The sequence below is a fragment of the Aquarana catesbeiana genome, unplaced genomic scaffold (genome assembly GCF_042186555.1).
Source record: "Aquarana catesbeiana isolate 2022-GZ unplaced genomic scaffold, ASM4218655v1 unanchor237, whole genome shotgun sequence".
Taxonomy (NCBI): domain Eukaryota; kingdom Metazoa; phylum Chordata; class Amphibia; order Anura; family Ranidae; genus Aquarana; species Aquarana catesbeiana.
The window spans coordinates 506,237-530,113 of NW_027362665.1; the positions used below are offsets into that span (position 1 = coordinate 506,237).

Genomic DNA, 23,877 nt, shown 5'->3' on the forward strand with positions numbered 1-23,877 from the left:
TCTCGCCAGGAGGAATCAATGAAAGTATTGAAATTGCTACCATTCTATAAACCATATACCGTTTACCCTTGTTACACTTGTTTGTCTCTATAAATTAATTTAATGTACTGGTGGTCTCAATTGACAATCATGTTGTTCCCTATAGGTCTAACGTTTCCAAAATACATTCAAAACCTCCAACACTACAACTGTAATTCCAAATGTATTGGACCCACATACATGTATCGGTCCCTTTACATAAGAGGGCCCCAGCTCCCCGCTCACATAGGTTGTAGGGGCTATAGAATAGAGGTGACCGTGGGTGTGTATGTTTACGGTCAGATATACATTGGTGCGTATGTGCTTATATGCATACATATATACCAATACCTCTGACTACATTATTGAGACCTTTCCAATTGATTAATTCATTAATTAATTAATTAATTAATTAATTTTTTAGTTAATAACCCAATTATCCACCTCATATACTACTTCATCATTTTCATTAGCATAATTTCTTATTATTCACGATTATCCATCAATCCCATATTTTCATCATTTATCATTATCATCTTTATTATTATTTTTCCTTTTCAATATTTTTCATATTGTTTTTGCATGGGAATAATAACATCTATTATCTGTCAGTTTGCTAATTGAGATTGTTTCTCAGTTTTGAAAACCTCCTTTTTATTTCCCAGAGAGTGTTCCCATACGTCCATCACTTCCCACCTCTCCAATCCAGCTTTTGTTTTCTCTCTCTCCCCTCCTCCCCTTTTTTCTTTTTTCCCTCCCCCTACCCCTTCTTAAGTCGCTCTCACTATCCATGTGTAGCTTGATGAAAGAGCGCAGCTACCGTGTCATCGTAGCCCGTACGCTCATGAAACGTGTCGCATTCCAGTGACGTCACAGCTCCGCGCCTGCCCTCCACCAGCGTCCCAAGCCTCGCTTTGAAATCCAACATCACCGCGGCCGGCTCGAGCGGTGTTTAACAAAGCCAAACGCACAGCAGGCAGCAGGGACACTTGTGACCGACCTGATGGACTCCCTCCATGGATTTTATCACACTACATGTTGTTTTTTATCCTAGAAAATGTGAGTTGCTTGTACAGTGATTTTTAAATAAACTTGTTTTAATACTGCACTTAGAGGCGCCTCCTCTTCCCTTGTGTTCATTTCTGTCCTACATGATCCCTTCTGAAGATTCTTCTATCCTTCCAAACAAATGTATGAAATCATTGATGAGTCCTCCTTCTATGTGATCTAGAAGATCTGGAATCACAATGTCTTTATGGATGAAGTGGATGACCCGGTTTATATATTATTTATTGCTTTACAGCTTTTTTCACTCCAGGATTAATTATTTTGTTTATATAAACATTCAAGGAAGTGTTCTTTCTTGAAATTTATGTTTAACATCTTCATTATAAGTATATATATATATATTTTATGCTTTTGGATATATTTTTGTATTTTCTTCACCAAAAGGATCAGTTTTGGGGGGTATCTGTTTAATTAGCTATACATTTGATGTTAACTTGTGTTCTGTGTCTTTAAGACTTTTCTATATGTAATAAAAATATCTTTGTTAAACAATTGGTTACATAAGAACTGTATCTATTTTTTCTTACTTTTTTGTGTTATATTTGAACTTCTCTGGTAGCTCTGTAAGATATTTTACAGGAGTGATTACTATGAGACATTTCTTGGGGCTGCAGTTCTGCTGATCTTCACCAGGTGGTGATCTCACTCATATTAAGACAGGAAGTTTCTATGGAATGCAGACAGGAAGTGATGTCAGTCACAGACAGGAAGTGATGTCAGTTACAAACAGGAAGTAATCTGGAATAAAGACAAGACGTTCCATGTGGCAGGGAAGAGAAGACATTGCTGGAAGTAACAGCAGAGGAGGTAATAAGATCTTATTTTCTATTTACACCCACCGGGATCACCTCCATCGATCACTTCCAGCAGCCCCCAGTGAGGCTCTTTGTTCTCGGTGACCCCAAACATGGCACATTGCAGACACTGAGATTCCCAAGTGATGACAAAGGCTGAGATGAGGTGTATGAATGGAGGGAGGGGGTCTGTACTGGGGTGCCAGTCAGAGGGGGTTATGGGCAGGGGTGGCAGAGAGATGAGATGAGGAGGATGGATAGGAATGGGTGGGACAGATGAAGGGGCAATAATATGGGCAGTCCTGGTAGGGGCACAAAGGTGTTGGGGAGAGATGGGCAGGGGGCAGAAACTCCAGAGAGCAGCTGGCAGATGTAGGAGAGGAGTTGAAGATGGGCAGAGAGCTGATCCTGCCCCTTCACACATCTCAAGGGCCCCACACACACCGAGGACCCCCACAGTTCTGTACTCCACCAGCACCATCCTCCTGCTATCCAATCTGATCCCTTCTCTTACTGCAGAGAGTGACAGTGACATCACTCCGATCAGTCAGCAGGCTGCCGGAGATTGGAGCCTTGCAGCCGGAGTTCTGGCAATTATCCTGATTATCCGACAACTCCGACCAAAAGTCAGCAAGTTCCCCTTCCTGGACATCATGATGACCCGACATTGTCCTCACATCACTGCCTCAGAGCAAACAAGTCAAAGGAAGGATTGTATTTATCATTCCTTGTCTGCAGATCTAAAACTAATCAAAACCAGTTCAGAAACTAAACAAACTCAAGAAGCCAAAAAACATAATCAGACGCTAAGCAGTCCAAGCTCAATCTGTTCCCATGAGGGGAAGTAGTTCTTAAATGTCCAGCAACCCTCCTATTACCCCCTCACATCCACATCCTATTATTGTGTGACCAACACCATCCAAATAATTCTTACTTTCATTTCCCAAAGTTATCCGTCTACAAGGAGACCTGTATAGATCAAATGACGGCACCAATGAGGATGGAGGAGGACCGGAGTCACATGACTGAGAAGATACTAAACCTCACCCTGGAGATCATCTACCTGCTGACCGGAGAGGTGAGGAGGATTCTGGGAGGTCACATGACATCACTCTTATCTCTATTAATAAAACACAGACCTGACCGGAGAGGTGAGGAGGATTCTGGGAGGTCACATGACATCACTCTTATCTCTATTAATAAAACACAGACCTGACCGGAGAGATGAGAAGGATTCTGGGAGGTCACATGATATCACTCTTATCTCTATTAATAAAACACAGACCTGACCGGAGAGGTGAGGAGGATTCTGGGAGGTCACATGACATCACTCTTATCTCTAATAATAAAACACAGACCTGACCGGAGAGGTGAGGAGGATTCTGGGAGGTTACATGACATCACTCTTATCTCTATTAATAAAACACAGACCTGACCGGAGAGGTGAGGAGGATTCTGGGAGGTCACATGACATCACTCTTATCTCTATTAATAAAACACAGACCTGACCGGAGAGGTGAGGAGGATTCTGGGATTCTAACATGATATTCCTATTGGTTCCCCAATACAGAGATTTCCTCTGGTGAAGTCAGGTGATCATATGACCATCACAGTGCCTCCATGTGACTCCATAAAACCTGAGAGACACAACATGGAGAAGATTCTAGAAGTCACCAAGAAGATGATGGAGCTGCTGACAGGAGAGGTGAGGAGGATTCTGGGAATTCTGGGACATTATCCAGTAACAGACAAGGGATGTGTCTGGATGGTGACTGTATCATTGTGTGTGTCAGGTTCCTATAAGGTGTCAGGATGTCACTGTCTATTTCTCCATGGAGGAGTGGGAGTATTTAGAAGGACACAAGGATCTCTACAAGGACGTCATGATGGACAATCAGCAGTATTTGAGTTTTATGAAGAATGTAAGGAAGGAATTTCCCTGGAATGAGACGATATTGAACCTCACCCTGGAGATCCTCAGCCTGCTGACTGGAGAGGGGAGTGTAATGAAGGGGTTAAATCTGACTCCGCTGTACACTGGGATGTATTCAGAGTCACTTTAAGTCTTCTGATGTTCTTCTAATCCAATATTTCTCAACGTTTTTACCTTCAAGGAACCCTTGGCAAAAAATTTGAGATCTTGGGAAACCCTTAAAATAATTTTCAGATCAACAGCTTATGGAACATCAGTGTGACCAGCGAGCTGTTGGTATAACAATAATGCTTTTTAGAAACAGCATTAAATAATATAATAAATACTAACACTCACAGTGCCTTGAAAAAGTATTCATACCCCTTGTAATTTTTTCATGTTACAACCAAAAATATAAATGTATTTTATTGGGATTTTATGTGATAAACCAACACAAAGTGGCACATAATTGTGAAGTGGAAGGAAAATGTTAAATGGGTTTCAAACTTTTTTACAAATTTGTGAAAAGTGTGGGAGGGGGGATTTGTATTCAGCCCCCTTTACTCTGATACCAATAACTAAAATCTAGTGGAACCATTTGCCTTCAGAAGTCACCTAATTGGTAAATAGAGTCTGTGTGTAATTTAATCTCAGTATAAATACAGCTGTTCTGTGAAGCCCTCAGAGGTTTGTTAGAGAACTGTAGTGAACACACAGCATCATGAAGGCCAAGGAACACACCAGACAGGTCAGGGATAAAGTTGTGGAGAAGTATAAAGCAGGGTTAGGTTATAAAAAATATCCCAAGCTTTGAACATCTCACAGAGCTCTGTTCAATCCATCATCGGAAAATGGAAAGAGTATGGCACAACTGCAAACCTACCAAGACATGGCCGTCCACCTAAACTGACCGGCCGGGCAAGGAGAGCATTCATCAGAGAAGAGCCAAGAGGTCCATGGTAACTCTGGAGGAGCTGCAGAGATCCACAGCTCAGGTGGGAGAATCTGTCCACAGGACAACTATTAGTCGTGTTCTCCACAAATCTGCCCTTTATGGAAGAGTGACAAGAAGAAAGACATTGGTGAAAGAAAACCATAAGATGTCCTGTTTGTAGTTTGTGAGAAGCCATGTGGAGGACACAGCAAACATGTGGAAGAAGGTGATCTGGTCACATGAGACCAAAATTCAACTTTTTTGGCCTAAAGCCACAAATCTTAACACTGCACATCACCCTGAACACACTATTACCACCGTGAAACGTGATGGCAGCATCATGTGGTGGGGATGCTTTTCTTTAGCAGGGACATGGAAGCTGGTCAGGGTTGCTGGGAAGATGGATGGAGCCGAAAGACAGGGCACTCTGATGCCGCGTACACACAAGCGGACTTTCCGGCATACTTGGTCCGGCGGACCAGAGTCCGCCGAACAATCTGACCGTGTGTAGGCTCCGGCGGACTTTTTCCCAAAAGCCCACCGGACCTAGATGTGAAACATGTTTTAAATCTTTCCGTCGTTTCTGCCGGAAAGTCCGCTCGTCTGTGTTCTGGTCCGACGGAAAGCCTGCTCGTCTGTATGCTAGTCCAACAGACCAGATACGACGCAAGGGCAGAGTATTGCATTTCGCGCTCGCTGCAATAGGAAAAACAAATTTTCCTATTGCGGCGAGCGTGGGGCATACCAAGCCCTTAGGTCTGGTATGGATTATAAAGGGAAACCCCTACGCCGAAAAAACGGCGTGGGGGTCCCCCCTAAAATCCATACCAGACCCCGATCCGAGCACGCAGCCCGGCCGCTCAGGAAAGGGGGTGGGGACGAGTGAGCGCCCCCCCCACCTCCTAAACCGTACCAGGCCGCATGCCCTCAACATGGGGGGTGGGTGCTTTGGGGCAGGGGGGCACCTCTTCCCGACAACCCTGGCCGTTGGTTGTGGAGGTCTGCGGGTGGGGGGCTTATCGGAATCCGGGAGCCCCCTATAATAAGAGGGCCCCCAGATCCCGGCCCCCAACCTTATGTGAATGAGTATGGGGTACATGATTTTTTGTTCCTGGTACCACGCTATTTTTCATTGTGATCACTTTTATCCTGGCTGCTGCTATTTGGATTTTTATCCTGTTTGGTTTATATGAACCACGTAGCACCCTTAAGAATCCTTCACTCATCTAACACCCATACCGTTCACCTTGTTGGACATTTATATGACCATGTTATTGGTCATTGGTCATGGTATTTATGCAGCCTTAAGAGTTCCCTTCACTGGAACTAAGAGGCCAAGTCACACCCCTGAACAACAACCCCCCACCATAATCCCCCCTCCCCCAAATGAGGGGGGAATCTGTGGCAAGACTTGAAAATTGCTGTTCACAGACGCTCTCCATCCATCTGACAGAGCTTGAGATATTTTACAAAGAAGAATGGGGAGAAATGTCCCTCTCTAGATGTGCAAAGCTGGTAGAGACACCCCCAAAAAGACTTGCAGCTGTAATTGCAGCGAAAGGCGGTTCTACAAAGTATTGACTCCGGGGGGCGCCATACAAATGCCCCCCACACTTTTCACATATTTTATTTGTAAAAAAGTTTAAGAAACATTTATCATTTTCCTTCCACTTCACACTTGTGTGCCACTTTGTGTTGGTCTATCACACAAAATCCCAATAAAATACATTTACATTTTTGGTTGTAACATGACAAAATGTGGGGAATTTCAAGGGGTATGAATACTTTTTCAAGACACTGTACTTCCTTAATGTCAAACTTAGGCTGGCTTTTTTCTGCAAAGAAGCTAAATTCTGGGCGAACTTGGGATATGCACACAAATTTCATCTTCAACTGAAATTAGACAAGATTGTCACCAGGTCAGGGCACAAGGAGGTTACCATGTCAATTCACAGAGGAGTCACTTCACCAGTGCAGGGTACAGGGGAGGCACGTCACCAGGGCAAGGGACAGGGGAGTCACCGGGCCAGGGCACAGCGGAGTCACCGGGTCGGGGCACAGCGGAGTCACCGGGTCGGGGCACAGCGGAGTCACCGGGCCAGGGCACAGCGGAGTCACCAGGGCAAGGGACAGGGGAGTCTCCAGAGCAGGGCACAGGGGTGTCCCCAGGGTAGGGCACACAGGAGTCGTCAGGTCAGGGAATGGGAGGGATCACAAGGTCAGGGCACAGGGGGTTTGTAGTAGAGTTTATTTTCCTCCACATGCAGAGCTGCACAGGGAAGCTGCTGACACAGGTCTATTATGGTGTGCTGATCCCAGCCAGCTCTCCTCTCTCATCCATCCCAGGTGATGTCACACACAAGTACCTGGGATGGACAGAAGTGGGGGGCCAGTGGGGATCAGTGGAGTAGAGTTAGGATTAGTGGGGAGTACAAGTATGCTGTACACAGTTCATCTATTGTGCTCACCTCAATCCAGCATTCCTGCCTGCTGGAATCAATAGCCACTGATAAGAGAGGGAGACAAGATGCTTCTCACACACTGCACGCCCCCCTCTATTCCTGCTCCACCCTCTGCAGTGATGTCACAGTAGCCGGAACTACAGGGGAGGCATCAGGTATCAATGCGCCTTGTCAGTACTCGCTGTCAGTGTCCATTGGACAGATCTAGACCTTTGTAATTCTCCTTGGGTTTGGACTTTAAAGGCACTAAGTGTGTAACACTTAAAGTAGGAAAAACAATATACAAGTGTATTAATAGATATGAACAAAAGCATTAGCATAGAATGTACATGGCCTGTTAGCTAAAATTACACCAACAAAAGGAGTGATGAGTTGTGACAATACTCCACCCGACACGTTTCAGAGTATAAACATCTCCTTCCTCAGGGTTATAGGAGATTGATCATTTATATATAATATAAATACAAAAATCAATACCAAAAAACAACAATACAGTGTGTGTGTCTGTATGTGTTTGTGTGTGTGTGTGTGTGTGTGTGTGTGTATATATATATATAATATATTTATTATACACACACAGTGAGTAATGGTTCCCAAACTTACACATACTCCAATGGTGTATACACCATTGGAGTATGTGTAAGTTTGGGAACCATTACTGGTTCATCATTGTTGTTTTTTGGTATTGATTTTTGTATTTATATTATATATAAATGATCAATCTACTATACCCCTGAGGAAAGAGTGGAAAGAGATGTTTATACTCTGAAACGCGTTGGGTGGAGTATTGTCACCACTCATCATTGCTCCTGTTGTTGGTGTAATTTTAGCTAACAGGTCATGTACATTCTATGCTAATGTTTTTATTCATGTCTATTTAATACAAATGTATATTGTTTTTCTATTTTAATTGTTATGCATTTAGTGCCTTTTAAAGCCCAAACCCAAGGGGAATTTACAAAGGTCTGCATTTAGGAATGTGGCACAATAGGGAGGCAATCACCAATATACAGTGGAACCTCGGATTGCGAGTAACGCAGTTAACGAGCGTTTCGTAATACGAGCACTGTATTTTTCAAAATCCTGACTCGGTTTGCGAGTGTTGTCTCGCAAAACGAACAGGATTCAAGCCACAGCGCTGTGCAGTACCGCATTTGGCCTGAGGTGGGAGGGCACTGGAGCCAAACAGAGCATTTGTGGCTGTTCGGAAATGCTCAAAATAACTCAAATACTCAGTTCCCGAGCCTTTCCGAAGTCAGCCGAGCTGTCCTTGGGCCTTTACATGTGTTTCCAAGGCTCTCCGGCGCCCCCACCTCTGGCCACATGCGGTATTACATGCCATTGCAGTCAATGCGGAACAAATTATTTTCGTTTCTATTGACTTCAATGCGGAAACTCGCTTTGATATGCGAGTACTTTGGATTATGAGCATTCTCCTGGAACGGATTATGCTCGTAATCCGAGGTTCCACTGTATATCTTTTTTGAATTGGACAGATATACATCCACCACAATGGTGAATTGCAGCTGAACCCCTGGTCTCGAAACACTGTTCTAATCAATAATGACATTCACACATCCGCCCTGACTGTTAGGAGATTACGGCTTCTAAGACCACCCAGATAGGTTCAGGTAATGCAGGAAGACCTCCGTTGACCCCCAGGCCTGGAGATATCAATAAAGTGACACAGGAGACAGGTTTGCTTAGCCACTTAATGACATCTAATTTGTATTGGTCAAAAGGGACAGTATTTATGCAGTTTGAGGGATGGGAGGAGTTTTACTAACCTTATACATGTCATTGAAATGAAAATAGGTTCAGTTAATATTTAACTATTAGCTGGTGTTATAAGACAAAATCTTGCATCATTTCTACTATATATGTATTTCTTAACAAGTGAAGGACACACTAATCTTATCAAGAACAAACATGAGCTAGGCCAAACTCCATATTCTAGCTAAAATGTATAGGCAACCTTGAGAAGGTTTTCTATAGATAACAGCTTAAAGATAATATTGGTTTCAGTTAAAACTCACATTTGAGTTTTCTCAATTTTCCTGTAAAACATAAGATGGTGTCTTAGAACTAAAATGGAGTCCCTCATGATATGTGCTATGTTCTTTACAATCCCCTCTTTGAGACATTATTTATATGGCTCACTATCTTTCACAGTTATGTAAATTTTCTTCTATCATAATACATACTCAGATAAATTCTATTCGCAGCAGCAGGATCAGGGGTTCGGGATGCCTTAACAATTATACACATTATAAGCTTATAACAGGCATATAGGAACAAAACAAAAAGAGCAATCATAATTATAGTTATGGCAGCACTCTTTATCCATGCCAAAATTCCTATCCCAGAACTTAGGTTTGCAAAAGGATCCCATGTCTTAGCAATGTTTCTAGCTTCATCTTGTAATTTGCTTACTTCTTTCCGGTGTTGTGCAATTATATCATAATAATCTGGTACCTCCATACTTGTGTTATGAAACCAGGTACAACACTCATAATCTTCTGTGTTTTCACATAACCCAGTTAAAGCAGCACTCATGCTTTCTATGGCTAACTCGTGTAGTTCTAATTGTTTTCTAATTGCCCTAGTTTCTATATTTAATTTAGTAATATCATCAGAATTCTTTTCCATTATTTCATCAATGATTCCAGTGTAATTATTCAACCTTTTCATTAAGTCTATTCCCCACCCAGTCCATGAGGGGAACCAAGCCCATGCCTTATCCTTTGTAAGAAATAACTCCCTTTTATTGCGGTGTTTGAGGGGGTACCTAGGATGCATGCTAGCTTCAAGGAGGTGTCCTCCCTTGCTATCTCCTACTACGCCCATGATGGGGACTAGGGATGCAAGATAACACCATCCTTGGGGTTCGGTGGGGATCCAAGGGTGACAGATTTTTCCACAACAAATATAAATACTGTTTCCTAGAGCTAAGGATCGTTTGTTGAATATTGTCATCATTTCATCAGAAAAACTGGAAAAAGTTAAACTCGACAATAATTGTCCTACTGTGGAAGTGGAACTGGAGTTAAGAAAGTTTATTAGAGTGGTGTTTAGGGCAGGTTCTGAAGTATGAAAGAAAGGGCTTTCAATTGAAGTCATTGAAAAATTAATATTAGCTTGTTGGCAAACTTCAGCTCCATTTGTGGAGTTTCCCAGCCTAAAACACCAGTCTGGGGAATGACTTCTACCAGTAATTTGGAAAGTAAGGGTATTATTTGAAAGTGTTCTTATGACTTCTGTAAGGACGACAGGAGGTGTGCCATTAAGGAGTGGGGTGAAGTTTAGAGGTACTGCCATTAAGGGGATTCTAGCAGTGCTAGGATGGAGTTTACTACATATCCAACATTTTTCAAATCCAGATTTCTGGGCGTAGCTATATTTAAACTTCAACAATAACATTTTATCTGTAAAACTTTCTGAGTTTTCATTTCTCTTGTGTCTGTCATGTGTATTATTCTGTTGTAGAGTGTTAGAGGCCCCACAAATACCCTTTATGAGTCCCAAATCTTCAGAATAATAAATACAGTTAGTTATCAGCCAAGTTGGCAGGAACACAATCAGGGCAGCCCAGCATAGGAGGCACAAGGCTTTCCCAGAAGTCCGTGGTGAAATAAGCGACGTCATCTTGTTCAGAGTCTTGACCACCTGCTTCACTCTGTTTTCGAGGATTTATATCACCTGCTTCACCTCTCTGTGCTTTATCTTTGCCTTGCTTCTTAGGGTCCTGGTTGACCTTCTTTACGCGACTTGCATGAATCCAGGCCTGTTGTCCTTCTACCAAAATAGCTGTGCGGGTGACTGCGATCACTGTGGTTGGGGGTCCGAAGGGAAACTCTTGTTTCTTGGTGCGGTTCAATCTCTGGACCACCACGGTGTCACCCACCTGGAAAGGGTGTGTAGGTTCCTGTGAAGAAGAAGGAGAGGTGCGAGCAACATTCCTTTCAACTTTATCCAAAGTTTCAATAAGTTTTTTTACATATTCTTCCTGAATAAGATCTAGGTCCCCTCTTTCTAACATAAGTGGCTGTCTGGCCCATGGGGTGGGGAATGGCCTACCCATTAAGACTTCAAAAGGAGAGTATCCTGTCTTTTTAGAGGGTGTCATTCTTACCTCGGCTAGTACAGCTGGTAGGACCTTCTTCCAATTTGCATACGTACCTCCAGTGGCCTTCCTGATCTTATCTTTAATGGTTCTGTTCATCCTTTCCACTATACCTGAACTCTGGGGGTGGTAAGGAATATGAAACTTCCATTCTATTTTCAGTGTTTTTACCAGGTCTTGACAAACTTTGGCCACAAATGCAGGACCATTGTCAGAGTTGATCTGTAGTGGGCAACCCCACCTTGGGATAATTTCTTGTATCAGAATCCTCACTACTGTTTGTGCATCTTCCTTTGTAGTTACAAACAATTCTATCCATCTTGAAAACATGTCCACTATTATTAGCAAATATTCCTGTCTTTTACCTAGTTTGGGCATGTGTGTAAAATCTATCTGCAGATGAGTGAATGGTGTAGATGGATATATCAGATGTTCGTGTTTTGCTTTGTGAGGGTTGCTAGGGTTATTCCGAATGCATGTGATGCATCTGGAAACATATGCCTTAACGAGAGAGGGAAGACCTGGAATGTAAAAATCCTTATCCAAAAGTTCACATGTGACTTTCCACCCTCTGTGACCTATCCCATGGTATTGTGAAATAAAAATGGGTGCACTGGCTACAGGGATACATGGTCTCCCCTCTTGGCAGACAAGGTCAGTTTCTGGGTTTGTCTGCACACCTATTGAGTTCCATTGCTGGATGTCTTGGTCTGTGGCATATGCTTGGAGATCACGCAATGTTTGATCCAAAAGAGGAATTTCTGGTGAGAGTAATGGCATTTGTATGTTTGCAGGCTGTGTGGATGCTGCTTCTCTTGCTGCTTTGTCAGCTAAGGCGTTGCCTTTGGCTATGTCATCCTGTTGCCCTGTATGTGCCCTACAGTGTAGTATAGCTATGGACCTTGGTAATTGTATAGCTTCTAACAGACTTGTGACAAGCGTGGAATGAGAGATGGATTTACCGTCTGCTGCTATATAGCCCCGCCTTTTCCATATGACTCCAAAATCATGCGCGACACCGTACGCGTACTTGGAGTCATATGGAAAAGGCGGGGCTATATAGCAGCAGACGGTAAATCCATCTCTCATTCCACGCTTGTCACAAGTCTGTTAGAAGCTATACAATTACCAAGGTCCATAGCTATACTACACTGTAGGGCACATACAGGGCAACAGGATGACATAGCCAAAGGCAACGCCTTAGCTGACAAAGCAGCAAGAGAAGCAGCATCCACACAGCCTGCAAACATACAAATGCCATTACTCTCACCAGAAATTCCTCTTTTGGATCAAACATTGCGTGATCTCCAAGCATATGCCACAGACCAAGACATCCAGCAATGGAACTCAATAGGTGTGCAGACAAACCCAGAAACTGACCTTGTCTGCCAAGAGGGGAGACCATGTATCCCTGTAGCCAGTGCACCCATTTTTATTTCACAATCTGGCATGTCAGTACCTGTGGCTTGCCTCAGGAGATTATCATAGTAGGAACAATCAGGTATCCATTGGCGGCAGTAACCAATCATTCCAAGAAAGGATAGCATGTCCTTCTTAGTAAGTGGGCGGGGCAGACCCACGAGAGCCGCAGCTCTCTTGTGACTGATTTTCCTTTCTCCTTTGGAGAGTACAAAACCAAGGTATTCAACAGTTTCCTGACACCATTGTAGCTTTTTCTTAGAAACCTTGTGACCATTGTCTGCTAACCAATGTAACAGATCTAAACCATCATTTTTACATGCTTTCTGGCTTGGACTACACAACAACAAATCATCAACATATTGGAGTAGGACAGAACCATGGCGGGGTGTCCAAGACCGCAGGGTTGCCTGGAGGGCCACTGTGTATACTACAGGGGAGTCTACATAGCCCTGAGGTAGTCTACACCACGTCATCTGTCGGTTTCTGAAATTGAATGCAAAGATAGGCTGTGTCTCTTCGTCAACAGAAACTGAAAAAAATGCATTACAAAGGTCAATGACCGAAAAATACTCTGCATCGCATGGTATGGAGGTTAAGAGTGATGGCACGTCAGGCACTATGGGAGCGATGGGTATCACTAGGTTGTTTATAGCTCTGAGGTCTTGTACAAACCTGTAAGAGCCGTCTGGCTTCATTACTGGGTTAATGGGGGTGTTGTAGGGTGACAGTGTCTCTTTAAGAATTCCTAGCTGCAGGAACCTTTCCACCATTGGGGCCACTCCTTCCTCTTTTTCTTTTGAAATTGGGTATTGTTTGTGATAAACCGGCTGTGCCCATGATTTTAAAGCTGCCTTGTATGGGGTACAAGAAATAAGACCTACATCCAAGGAGCTTTTTGACCATACCGGATCATCTGGTGGAGGGAGATCACTATCCTCAGTGTAATATATTGGTATTACCTTGGAGTGTACGAAGACCCCTCCTTCAGTAGTCATTTTCAGTGTTATACCCAATTTTCCCATCAAATCTCTACCCAAGAGATTCACAGGACAATTTGGTATAATCCTGAAACAATGATGCAAGACTGTTGCACCTCCCCTTTCAACATCACTTACTGGTAAAGGTGGTGTTTTGTATGTTTTGGTAAGTATCCCATTAATTCCCATAGAAGGTTCAGCAATTTTAGTCTCACCTCTGTAGTAGTCCTCACTGAGGGTGCTCCGAGTTGCCCCTGAATCGGTTAAAAATGGAACAGGCCTATGTTTGACATATAGGGTCACAATTGGTTGTTCATTGTAAGAGTGTGAGATCAAAGGAAATGCTGGGATACTACCTTCCGGGCAGCTTCATTTTAGTTGCTGTTGATTCCACTGTATAGGGAATCGGGGACCCTGTTGCTTTGGGGCAACTTGATTTGGTTGGCTAGATTGGGGTCCCTTTGTATGCATTTGATCTTGATCTTGAGTATTTGGGTTATTCCATTCATAAGGACATTGATTTCTCCAGTGACCCTGTTGTCCACAGTTAAAACAACATGTGCGGGACTGCTGGGGTGGTCTGGAAAAACCATGCCCTCTCCCTTTTGTTCTTCCTCTTCCTCTGCCTCTGTTTCCACTGCCCCATTGTCCACCATTTTCTTGGGGAGGCTGAGTTCGCACTCCACTCTGATAAAGGGTACTCACTGCTTTCTCTTTTATTACATCAAAACACCCTGCTGCTTCTTTCTGTATTAAAGTTTCCTGAAATTGGTCAATCGTCTGTGTGGTCCATTCAGATATCATCTGTTTCACCACCAAGGCGAACTGGGGTTTTAGATTATTCATAAAAGTTTGAATAAACAAAGCTCCCACATCAGTAGTTGTAGCTAATCCAGCTTCTGTTGTCCAATTTTCATGAAACCTTTTCCAGAATTCAACTACAGTTTCTCCTGACTTTTGTTTGCATGCTATGGCAGTAGGGAGGGAACTTTTATTTTTAAATACTCTCATCATTTCAGTCTCTAATTCTGTCCACATGGCGTCCCTACCTGGTACTGTGTTTAGCCCATATGCTCCCGCGTTTCCAGTGTCAATAGTGTTTATACTTGGAACATTTGCCCAGCTCCAGGAACTGGTGTGTCCTATGATACCATCAATGATAAGACGCATGTCTTCCTGTGTGTAATTTCTACCCTTACATGCCTTTTTTAAGTAAGTTAAAGTGCCACCTGCAGAGGCGGTGGGTTTGGGGCAATGTTTTACTATCCTATCAATGTCCTCAATGTCTATTACCTTTTTTAATAATTCATTTCCAATGGTCATGAAAGGTGTTTGAAGGTTAGTGTTACTATATACAGTTCCACTCTTTGTTTTAGGGGGACTAAGTATTCTATCCCCTTTAACGTCTTCTTCCTCCTGCTCTTGGCCAGGTGGTGAAACTACCCCTCCTATAGCTCCCTGTTCATCTTCTGGTTCCCCTACCTCGACTCGGGCCCTCTGTGGGTGCTGTCTATCTTGTTGTGGAGCGGGAGGCATCTGCTGTTGTGGTTGTGGAGCGGGGGGGACCTGCCGTTGTCTGGTTGCATAATGTCCAGCCAGAAGATCAATATCTTCCTTTCTTAAACTTGGATAGACATGTACATATGCGGGTGGAGGATGACTGACTATTGGCAGGGGTGAGGCTATTGGGTCAGGGACAAATCTCTTTTTATCGGCTTCTTCTCTATGTTTCTGGTCATAATCTTCCTTACTTAAACATTTGGTGGGCTTTTTCTGTTTCTTATTATCCCTCTGAAACCAATATGGGGCGTATTTTAACCAGTTCTCTCCTCCCTTTTCCATATAATCCATATCCCATTGAGGATCCCCGGGGTACCAAGGGAAAGCTCTCTTATCTCCTAAACACAATCCTTTTATCATATCTATGTGAAATTCATCATTAGCGCCATCCCGGGGAAAAGGATCTACACTGTATATGGCTTCGGTCCATCCCGCTAAATTTGAAACCCATGGGACTATGAATTCATAATTAGTACCACAAATTCTGGCTACAAAATCCTTACACGTTTCTCCTGGATTGGGAAGAGGGGGAGGATCTTCTTTACCTTGTTTCTGACCCATATTGACAGTGGGAGTCGACTGTTCTTACCACCCAGTCTTCTGACCCACACACACACAACAGATTATCTTATAACTTCTAATGCGATAGATAAGAAAAAGCAAAGGATTTTGGGGTCACCGGAGTCTATTTCCTCATTAACCACTTCATATCCCTTCCCAAAAGGAATGTCTCTATATATGTGTATGCAGTACTGCTTATCTTTGTGGGTTTCCCAAAAACCCTCTAATATTAACCTCTGGCGTGGTTCTTATCCCCTACTAATTTACGGGTCTAAAAAGCTTTAATCAGAGCTGAGGCAAGAAATATTTCGTCAATAAAGACAAAATGAAGACTTACCTTCAGATATGATTTTATTTGGCTTTTTATCCCGGCGAGCCCCCAGATCTGTTAGGAGATTACGGCTTCTAAGACCACCCAGATAGGTTCAGGTAATGCAGGAAGACCTCCGTTGACCCCCAGGCCTGGAGATATCAATAAAGTGACACAGGAGACAGGTTTGCTTAGCCACTTAATGACATCTAATTTGTATTGGTCAAAAGGGACAGTATTTATGCAGTTTGAGGGATGGGAGGAGTTTTACTAACCTTATACATGTCATTGAAATGAAAATAGGTTCAGTTAATATTTAACTATTAGCTGGTGTTATAAGACAAAATCTTGCATCATTTCTACTATATATGTATTTCTTAACAAGTGAAGGACACACTAATCTTATCAAGAACAAACATGAGCTAGGCCAAACTCCATATTCTAGCTAAAATGTATAGGCAACCTTGAGAAGGTTTTCTATAGATAACAGCTTAAAGATAATATTGGTTTCAGTTAAAACTCACATTTGAGTTTTCTCAATTTTCCTGTAAAACTAAAATGGTGTCTTAAAACTAAAATGGAGTCCCTCATGATATGTGCTATGTTCTTTACACTGACTACCTGAAAGGGCCCCCCCAAATTTGCAGGGTGTTCACCCCGACAAAAACCCTGCAATGCACTGAGAACTGCACAGTGCATTCTGTGTCAGTGTAAGCTAGCTGTGAATGAACCGGGCCGGGGTGTCCTTAACAACCGAAGAGTCAACAACTGTCAATGGGTGTCCCCGCTGACAGCTGAATAAAAAAACTGCCGGTAAAAAAAACGAAAAAAAAAAACAGCATTATATACAAGTGATTGGCCTTAAAAGGAGTATGGTGGCCTGGGTACTGCCCTGGGGGACATTTATCAATAATAATAAAAATAAAATGTTTTTTATCAGGAGCAGTGATTTTAATGATGCTTAGGTGCAACAATGAATTATTCCTTTAAATCTTGTGCCTGGGGGCCCCCTTGGTCTGCCTGTAAAGTGACACATTTGTAGCATATACAGAACATGCTACAGCAAAACTGACATTTCTAAAGCAAAAAATCCCATTTAAAATGACTCGCGGTTACAATTGCCGGCACCCGTCTATTAAAAAATAAAGAAAGACGGTGTGGGAAATTCCACACAAAAATTTAAAAAACGGCATGGGGTCCCCCTAAAATACATACCAGACCCTTAGCCGAGCATGCAGCCTGGCAGGTCAGGATAAGGGGGACGAGCTAGCACCCCCCTCCTGAACCATACCAGGCCACATGCACTCAACATGGGGGGGTGGGTGCTTTGGGGCAGGGGACTTATCAGAATCTCGAAGCCCCCTTTAACAATGGGGCCCCAGATCTCACACCCCCTATGTGGATGGGTATCACACCGCTACCCATTTACCAAAACAGTGTCAAAAAGTAAAAACCACAAGAGACCGTTTTTGACAAATACTTTATTAAAAAAATAAAAAGTGTCCCCCAATGTAATCCACAGTCATTCATGACGCCTGACGGCAGCCTGACCATCACCGGGTGGCCCCGCCCTCGCCTATATAAGAGCTGTCAAAGGGAAGAGAGCGCATACGGCAGGCAACTTCCATTGGAGGTGGAGCGTTTTCATTCTTTCCTATTTTTCTGCTCCATTGGGGGCCCTGCACTGACAGGCACTTATAAGTAGAGGTCGACCAATATATCAGCCGATATTTGGCGTTTTTTACTTAATCGGCATCGGCCGATTGTGCTGATAAAAAAGGCCGATTATAACTTCAGCCGTGACTTGCAAATGACTTCTGTAATAGAAGTTAATGCAAGTTTCCTGAGGTTATCTGTGGAGAGGATTCTCTCCTTCTCTGGGCAGCCTGCCAAGTCTGATAAGAAGATACATTGTATCTCTTCAGTTTCTTTTATCAATAGACTGAACTCCGTGTGGAGAAGTTCTCAGTTTAACCATTTAAAGACTAAATCTTTTCTGACACTTGTTGCTTACAAGTAAAAATCCTGTATTTTCTGCTAGAAAATCACTTAGAACCCCCAAACATTGTATATATTTTTTTAGCAGAGACCCTAGGGAATAAAATGGTGATTGTTGCAATATTTTATGTCACACGGTATTTGCGCAGCGGTCTTTCAAACGCAATTTAAAAAAAAAAAAAATACAGTAATGAATTAAAAAAAAAACTAAGCAGTAAAGTTAGCCCATTTTTTTTCGTCCAAAAGTTTTGATTACCTGTTTTTGTATATTTATTATTTAAGATAGTGTTTTTTTTTTTTCTAAATTATACATACAAGTGAACTGATTGGAGGTTTGTTTTGTTTAATGTTTAAATGAAAAAAAATTTCTGTATTACTTAAGGTTGCTTTCACACTGGAGCGGGCAGGCGTTGATGGTAAAACACTGCTAGTTTTAGCTGCGCTTTACCGTCATTTTAGCGGCGCTATTCGGCTGCTCGCGGGGAGCTTATAACCCAGCTAGCGGCCGAGGAAGGGGTTAAATGCGCCCCTGAAGCGCCGCTGCCAAAACGCTTTACAGGCGCTTCGGCAGCGGTGCGCATTCATTTCAATGGGTAGGAGTGGTGGAGGAGGGGTATACACCGCTCCAAAGATGCCGTTTGCAGGACTTTTTTTTACATCCCGCCAGTGCATCGCCTCAGTGTGAAAGCACTCGGGATCTCACACTGAGACTGCAGGGGAGCCGTTCTACAGGCACATTACAGGCGCTATTTTTAGCCCAAAAGCGCCTGAAAAACGCCCCAGTGTGAAAGGGGTCTAACTGTTAGATATTATGAGATGAAGGGAAAAAAAAATAAAAAATCGGCCAAATATATCGGCCCAAAAAAATCGGCATCACATATCGGCCATCAGCCACCGCGATTTCTAAATATCGGCATCGGCCAGAGAAAAACCCATATCGGTCGACCTCTACTTATAAGGCAGCACCGATGAGGTGACACTGTCAGGAGAGCCGCCGATCAGCTCTCCTCTACTTGCATCTGTCAGACTCAAGTGAGGAAAAGCCGATAAACGGCTCTTCCTGTTTACACTGCAATCAGCCGTGATTGGACACGGCTGATACGTCAGAGGATCTTAACCGAGATCGATGTTGCAGTGTCAGACTGACACACCGATCGCCACGTTGTGTGCCCCCTAGGGCGCATGATCGTGGCTTTTCCTGCTGGACATCACATGATGCTCAGGCAGGATACCTGAACCAAAAAAGCAGTGATTTTAACTACTTCCCGCTTGGCCTATAGCAAAATGACGGCTGGGCAGGAAGTGGTTAAAATCACTGCTCCTATAAAAACAATCATTTTAAAAACTTTTTTTGCATTGATACATGTCCCCGGGCAGTATCCAGGTCTCCATCCACTTTTTACAACAAATAACTTGAATATAAGCCTTTAAAATGAGGACTTTTGATTTTTCATGTTCGTGTCCCATAGACTTTAATAGAGTTTGAATGTTGGCTAGAACTCTTTGCCTGTTCGAGATGTTCTGGTGCAAACCGAACCGGGGGGTGTTCGGCTCATCATTCAGCCCAGCTACATATAGTGGGAGAGGAGTGGGAAGCCCAGCTACATATAGTGGGAGAGGAGTGGGAAGCCCAGCTACATATAGTGGGAGAGGAGTGAGAAGACCAGCTACATATAGTGGGAGAGGAGTGGGAAGCCCAGCTACATATAGTGGGAGAGGAGTGGGAAGCCCAGCTACATATAGTGGGAGAGGAGTGAGAAGACCAGCTACATATAGTGGGAGAGGAGTGAGAAGACCAGCTACATATAGTGGGAGAGGAGTGAGAAGACCAGCTACATATAGTGGGAGAGGAGTGAGAAGACCAGGTACTTATAGTGGGAAAGGAGTGGAAAGGCCAGCTACATATAGAACACTAAGCTGTGGTGGGAGAAGATAAAGGCAGAACGGAATACAGCTGGTCAGCAGAGCAACAAGGAGACAACAGGAAAGATATATAGTCTGTGCAGACAGGAGACCGGATAGATCAGACAGAACGAGGAGTACAGGAGTGAAGGATTGCAGGGAGCCACCAGGACACAATCAGAGATATCAGGGAAAAGGATCAGAGCTTTATTGTAGGAAAGGGGGATGGGGGCATATCTGAGAAGCAGAGTGAGAATGGAAACAGAAACAGTTACAATCAGAAGGGAATATGAACAAGTCACATTGAGAGAGAAGAGAGGGAGTGCAGCTAACATAGAATGACCGTAAGCCAACAGAATGTAGCTTAGCCGCTTCAGATAGACATGTTAGCTTCCTGGGCCCCTCTGGAACTGATAGGGCCCGGGCCCCATACAGCAGGGCCGGTGGTACCCCTTATCAGTGGCCCTGCACACAAGTACTATGAATACATAAAGTGTACATACTCTGATATTTGGTTATAGAACAAGATGGCGACATTGGGCATAGAAAATAACTAAATGGGTAACATTTCCTGGGGGGTCAGTGGTCCTTACTAGTAAAAAATTGTGTGACTCTATTACACAGTATGACTTCTAGAATAAGCTATAAATCTGACCACATTGTAATCATATCATTGGATGGAGATGTCTGTCTTTTGCTGAATCAGTGACATTGTGGCCAATCCCTGGAGAATAAATACAGAGCTGACCACAGAGATGAGGGATTATGGGAGAGTGATATTTATATTTGTATAACACAGAACTGTACAGTAATAATGAAGAAATCTACAAGAAGGAGATCTCATAATATGACCAGAAGATCCTCGAGAATCCAGAATCCCATCACCATCCCCCCACCTCCATCCCTGATCCCTACAAGACACAACATGGAGAAGATTCTAGAAGTCACCAAGAAGATGATGGAGCTGCTGACAGGAGAGGTGAGGAGGATTCTGGGAATTCTGGGACATTATCCAGTAACAGACAAGGGATGTGTCTGGATGGTGACTGTATCATTGTGTGTGTCAGGTTCCTATAAGGTGTCAGGATGTCACTGTCTATTTCTCCATGGAGGAGTGGGAGTATTTAGAAGGACACAAGGATCTCTACAAGGACGTCATGATGGACAATCAGCCGCCCCTCACATCACCGGGTAAGAGGAGACTTTATTGTAAAGGAGAGAGCAGTACGGAGGGTCCACCTAGATCCCCCATCATCTGATAAACACATAGAAACAATGGGGGTTATTTACTAAAGGCAAATCCACTTTGCACTACAAGTGCTAAGTGCACTTGAAATTGTACTGAAAGTGCACTTGGAAGTGCAGTCGCTGTAGATCCGAGGGGGACATGCAAGGAAAATAAAAAACAGCATTTTAGCTTGTACATGGTTGGATAATAAAATCAGCAGAGCTTCCCCTCATTTCAGATCTTCCCCTCAGATTTACAGCGACTGCACTTCCAAGTGCACTTTCAGTGAAATTTCAAGTGCCCTTTGCATTTGTAGTTTGCACTTGTAGTGCAAAGTGGATTTGCCTTTCATAAATAACCAACAATGTATTCAGTCTCAGGAGATGGGAGGCAGCGGTGTGGGACCTCTGCAGATTGTCTCATGTGAACATTTAATCTTCCACTGATTACTGAATACCAATATTATGAGTCCTGACCCTTACTCTATATAATTTATTTTCTGGACCTCCCCATGTCAGCCTACTATGGGTCAGCTCCGCCCCCTCTGACCCCTCCAGGACCACCTCTTTCTTAGCCCATAAATGGCGGCTGTCTGCCCACACCAATGTTCTTTTTTTCATCCTCGCTCCAGATGCCTTTTAAAGTTTAAGGGACTAGACATGACAAATCGCAGAGTCGCAGGCAGCTGGATAGACGCCCGTTGTCACAGCATTCCAGATCTCCCTTACCTCACTTTAGTTGCTCAGAACCGAGCCAAGAGAGGTCAAGACTTTAGAAAGCCTCTAGAAAGAGCAAATCTGGGCGCAGACACAGAAGAAGATCCTCTCCTTCGGATAGGTCTTCATCGCCAGCCCTGGCAGAAAAAAGATCCTGTTGGGTCTGATCAACTGAGGTCCTCAGAGGAAAGTGGCTATGTGCATCTTGCTTCAAGGAGGCAGCTCAGGACAATGCTGCGAAAGCACGCCAGGTTAAATCCTACATTAAGCACGCAGTCAAGGAAGGGTAAAAGAGTGTTTCAAGGAATCCTGCTCATCCTACTGTATCTTCAGCATCTGCAGATTCAGGTCATGTGTTTTCAGTGCGTTTTAACTCTGAAGTCGATAGCGATTCGGATCCATCTGAGGCTGAGATGATCTCGGAATCGCATACGTTTAATTTTTGCACTGGTTCCCCCCTTGGTGGAGGCTGTTAAGGATGCGATGAAGTGGCAGAAAGAATCGTCGCCTCCAAAGAAACAGCAAAGATACTACCCGTATTTAAAGAAATCGTTCCCTTCCTTCCCATTCATTTCTGAAATTAAAGAAGTACCGTATTTATCGGCGTATAACACGCACTTTTTTCCCCTTAAAATAAGGGGAAAATCGTGGGTGCGTGTTATACGCCGATCCCCGCTATTTTGTGATCTGTCGGAGCGATCGCCGCCGACATTCACCTAGCTTGTATTTTTAAACATGGCGCCGTGGAGTTCGGAGGGACTTGGCGGCGCTCGTTCAGCTGAACGAGCGCCGCCGAGGACACAGTGACTGGGCGGAGCCGAGATACACATAGCCGAGGGTTCTCAGCTTTTCTCGGCGCCGTTCACAGTCACGCCCAGTCCCGCCATTGGACCTGTGTTATGTCCATCATAGGGACTGGGCGTGACTGTGAACGGCGCCGAGAATAGCCGAGAACCCTCGGCTATGTGTATCTCGGCTCCGCCCAGTCACTGTGTCCTCGGCGGCGCTCGTTCAGCTGAACGAGCGCCGCCGAGTCCCTCCAAACTCCACGGCGCCATGTTTAAAAATACAAACTAAACGTTTGTATGTCGGCGGCGACAAGGCTGCACTGGGACAAGGCTGCACTGGGGACAAGGCTGCACTGGGGACAAGGCTGCACTGGGGACAAGGCTGCACTGACAAGGCTGCACTGGACACTGGGGAAAGGCTGCAGATGAACACTGATGAGGCTGCATTGATGGGCATTTAAATGTAAGTTTTTTTCCTTAAACTTCCCTCCTAAAAGTTTTTTTCCTTAAAATTCTCTCCTAAACTTGGGGTGCGTGTTATACGCCGATAAATACGGTAATTGACGATGAGTGGGCGTGGCCTGAGAAGAAGCTCAATGTGCATAATAGAGTATCGAAGCTGTACCCCTTGGGACACTACGCCTAAGGTGGATGCTTCATTACGTAAATTCACCCGCCACATTATGCTTCCACTGGAGGATTAGGTCTCTTTTAGGGATCCTATGGATCGCAGAATAAACGCAGACCTACTGTCCATTTACCATGGTCACCTATGGAGCACGTTCTGTGGTGCGGGTCTGTGGGGAGCGCTGGGAGTGCATGGGTGTGAATCCAGCGTTAGAGTGTGGGTAGTGGAGCTGGTGGATAGATGTTCGTATGAAAGTCTGGGTATTGACAGTTCTTCTCCTTTGCAGTTTTCAAGACTTCTGTAGAGTTTGTGGCTGTTGACTAGGTCAAGATAACAGCAAAGATAATGGCTCATTCCATCACAGCCTTATGGTTGAAGCATTGGTCGGCCGATAAGACTTCCAAGCACAGTCTGTGTTTGGTTCCATTCGATGGGAAGCTACACTTTGCGAAGACTTGGAATCAGCAATGCAGCGG

The 23,877-nt window shown here is 43.9% G+C and overlaps 2 protein-coding genes across 2 annotated transcripts in view; both read left to right on the forward strand.

Annotated features, from left to right (window-relative positions):
- LOC141122023 (uncharacterized) overlaps positions 1 to 4,213 on the forward strand; it is a 313,410-nt gene extending 309,197 nt beyond the window's left edge. The window contains exons 2-4 of the mRNA XM_073611819.1: positions 2,830 to 2,958; positions 3,451 to 3,585; positions 3,674 to 4,213. Coding sequence (XP_073467920.1) covers positions 2,830 to 2,958; positions 3,451 to 3,585; positions 3,674 to 3,943 — 534 coding nt within the window. The 3' untranslated portion in view covers positions 3,944 to 4,213. The remainder of the gene's footprint in view (positions 1 to 2,829; positions 2,959 to 3,450; positions 3,586 to 3,673) is intronic.
- Positions 32 to 23,877, forward strand: part of LOC141122059 (uncharacterized) — a 29,692-nt gene continuing 5,846 nt past the window's right edge. Inside the window, exons 1-3 of the mRNA XM_073611855.1 lie at positions 32 to 1,893; positions 20,841 to 21,020; positions 21,109 to 21,252. Of these exons, the coding sequence (XP_073467956.1) occupies positions 20,856 to 21,020; positions 21,109 to 21,252 (309 nt within the window). The 5' untranslated portion in view covers positions 32 to 1,893; positions 20,841 to 20,855. The remainder of the gene's footprint in view (positions 1,894 to 20,840; positions 21,021 to 21,108; positions 21,253 to 23,877) is intronic.